Raw genomic sequence first — 3,361 nt, 5'->3', positions numbered from 1 at the left:
TAAGGGAAATTGGAATTAGAATTGACATGGAATTGACCCCAACCTTGCAGCATGTGCACCGCAAAACACACCAACCAACCCCAGTTAATCCTAATATCACTCACTCCCAAAACCCACCAACCAACCCCAGTTAATCCTAATATCACTCATTCCCAAAGCCACACAAGCCCTCATTTGGCCTCTAGCCAGCCAAAGCCTCAACAATCAGCAAAATCCATCCAATGGGAATCAATAAGGCCTTCGTCCCTGAACGTCTACTTCCTCTGCTCAGATACGCACTATAAAAAACCTCTCACTCCCTCTCTCCCTCTCCCTCGTGAACATTAAAGTAAGAGAAGTAGCGGTAGCAGCAGTCGGTAGATCGTTGCTGATGTCATGCAGATCCGGAGATAAAAGCATGTGGCTGAGTGAGCACCTTACCCCCCCCGCCTCTACCATTTCCACCCACCCACTCGTGCTCGGTTAATTGCCACTACTCATCCAAGGTAGAGGCTTTTAAAAACTGTTATTTAAAGTAGCACTCTCGCTCCCACCACCACTACCGCTACGAACCAATACTGCATGTACCTCCACCCCAGAACGATCGCTCTCTCGCTCTGTCTGTTATTTTCCACCTAGCCTGGCATGACTGGAAGCATCAAAACCCTGGTCAATAATTGTCTAGACAACTATGATGGCAGCAAATGGAACAAACAATGGAAAGCATCCATTAGATACCTAAGGTCAAAATAACCATGGCTACCGCTTCGTCTGTCTCATGTATACAACAGTAGCCTCAGAATACTTGTTTGAAATGTTTAGAAAAGTAATTGAAATACCTGAAATAGTATTTCAACCCAGGTCTGAGTAGCTTATGTAGTAGTGTGTGTTTAACGTACAACAGCAGCTAACAGGATGTCGGTCTCTGAACGTTGTTCTAGATCGGGGCCCATATTAACAAAGCGTCTCAGAATGATGATCTAGGATCAGTTTCGCCTTTTAGATAATAATGAATACGATTATATGGACAGGTGGGGACCTGATCCTAGATCAGCTTTTCTACTCTGAGGTGCTTTGTGGATACGCCCCTTGGGTACTCTGAGCTGATAGATGTATTGATAAAGGCACACTGGTTGTGATAGATTCTATGGTACGACCCCTCCTCCTCTTCCTGCTTCACTTCTTCTGTTGTTTAGTGCAATCACTGACAGCATGGACGTGGACGACAGTAATTACATCTCCCAAACACATCGCCACACCCCACATCACCACAAGATCACAGGAATCTAGAGTGAAGAAACCATTCAGCCTCGCCATTCACTTCCTGTCTTGTGTTGCCGTGGTTGGGTGCTGTACATGTGGTAAAGAGATCAATGGAATGCAGACCACGGGGAATAGAAAAAGGACATGGTCATTGGCGGCCATTTTTGTTGTGGTTGATCTAACAAAGTGGATATTCGTCAAATCCATCGTGTTCAAACAGGCCCATAATATGGTGACTAAAATCGGATTTGGATATATTTGGCTGTTTTTGCTGCATATAGAAGTTGTCCTATTGAGGTTTAGAAACACAAGTCTCCTGTTCGTATGAGCTGGTAGCATAGCTAGCCATATAGAAATCGGTCGTGGTAGCTAAAGGTTTTTTGGTGACGATGACATGAACATGTATTGGGGTTGAAAGTATTATACTCTGATTTCTACCCCAACATAGTGTGAAATATGAGAAGGGCTTCCGAAGAAAATTTTCCAAAAGGACTAATTCAAGGTAGAAAGGAGTTGGAACACTCAACAAAGAAAGCGGAGATTGATTTATTTTACCATTGTATAGGATGCGAACAGGTGACTGACGTTTCGACATCAAGCTGACGTCTTCCTCAGAATGACCTGACCATTGAACTTAGCTCCTATTTCTAGCCTAGTGGTTAGAAATAGGAGCTAAGAGACAACAAATAGTGTGAAATAGGCTACACATAAACAACATTAAGTATATTAACTAGGCTTATTTTAAACAACATTAAGTACATTAACTAGGCTTATTTTAAACAACATTAAGTATACAGAGGGAGAGAGGGAGAACAACACCCCTCCCTCCCTCCCTCCCTCCTCCACTTGCCATCTGATGTCAAGACTGCGTTGCTATGGGCAACGAGCCGAGCAGGAGAGAGGAGGATGGATTGATCCCAGCTGGTGGGAGAGAGGGAGGGAGGGAGGGCGGAGAGGAGAGCGGCTCACACAATACACACACTGAGCCAACCACGGAGAGGAAAAAGAATAGAATCGCTGAATATATTTTATCCCTCTCTTCCATTTCCTGTTGAAGCAGACTAAGAGCACTGGAGATAGCAGTCCAGAGGAGGGTAGAGAGGGCCAGCAGAGGGGCAAGCAGCCAATCGGCATTCAACAGGAAGCAAGCAACCAATGAGGGGCGAGTGGACTCCTCCCCATGAAGCGCTGTGCTGAGCTCCGATCCCTTATTAATGAATGGAGTGGCTCTGAGGCAGCACGCCGCTCACCGCTCTCCCACAGAGCACTAGAATCAACAACAGCAGCACAGACAGATGCCCGCACCCAGCCATGAAGAAACGCCACAGACAAGCGCATGCCGCGGACACCACAGACGCCATGGATCCCCACCTTCCCCCTCTTGCTCTCCCTTCCCTCCCTTTCTCAGCCTCCGGCACCCTGGCCCTCCCACTCCCATCGCCCGCCACCCGACGCTCCATCTCCATGGGCGACTTTAAGCGGGTGACCACGGCCTTGTACGGCTCGGAGCCCCCCTCAACGGCTACCACAGCCCCCTCCTCCAAGATGGTGACCCCCAGCTCTAGCATGGAGTTCGAAGCGGCCCGTCGGCGCCTGCTAGAGATGGAGGAGCGCCAGCGCGTCATCCGGGAGATGGAACGGCGCCTGGAGGAGCTCCGGGAGGTGTTCGTGCGCTCGGAACAGGAGGCGGTGGAGCGTGACGAGGTGTTGACCCGCATCGCCTGCGCTGCCCAGCAGGGAGAGATGTATGCGGCCGAGAACAGCCAGCGGCTCAAGAAGGGCCTGCGCTTCAAGAAGCACCGGCCCACCATCATCTTCTCCTCCATGCTGGGACTCCGCACGTGCCTGCCATGGCCCGTCAAGCTCAAATGACCCGTGTACTACAGACTGCCACCATCCCCAGACTGTTACCCCTCCTTGATGCTACAATCTCCCTTGAGCTCTTGTTGGTTCCAGGAAGCTGGCCCTCTGTGGACTAAAGGGTGTATATTGTATGTCTGGGTTGGTTTGGAGGCCATGGGACTCGCATGGTGCACCTGTAAATCCAAAAGGTTGTTGTATGAAACTGTACGAACCGTACTTGTACAAAAAATGTCATTGCTTTGATGTGGTTGGTAGA

General features: G+C 49.0%; 1 protein-coding gene across 1 annotated transcript; it reads left to right on the top strand.

The window, feature by feature from the left end:
* Positions 1 to 2,650: 2,650 nt before the first annotated feature.
* Positions 2,651 to 3,114, top strand: LOC311122970 (TMF-regulated nuclear protein 1-like; the record flags this gene model as incomplete). The annotated part of the gene is made up of 1 exon (XM_084197263.1): positions 2,651 to 3,114. A coding segment is annotated over one exon (464 nt), but the record flags the coding sequence as incomplete, so codon positions are not given.
* Between the last annotated feature and the right edge of the window lie 247 nt (positions 3,115 to 3,361).

Source organism: Coregonus lavaretus, assembly GCF_964263955.1.
Source record: "Coregonus lavaretus genome assembly, contig: HAP1_SCAFFOLD_6074, whole genome shotgun sequence".
In the NCBI taxonomy this organism is placed as follows: domain Eukaryota; kingdom Metazoa; phylum Chordata; class Actinopteri; order Salmoniformes; family Salmonidae; genus Coregonus; species Coregonus lavaretus.
This window is presented reverse-complemented; position numbering and strand designations above follow the sequence as displayed.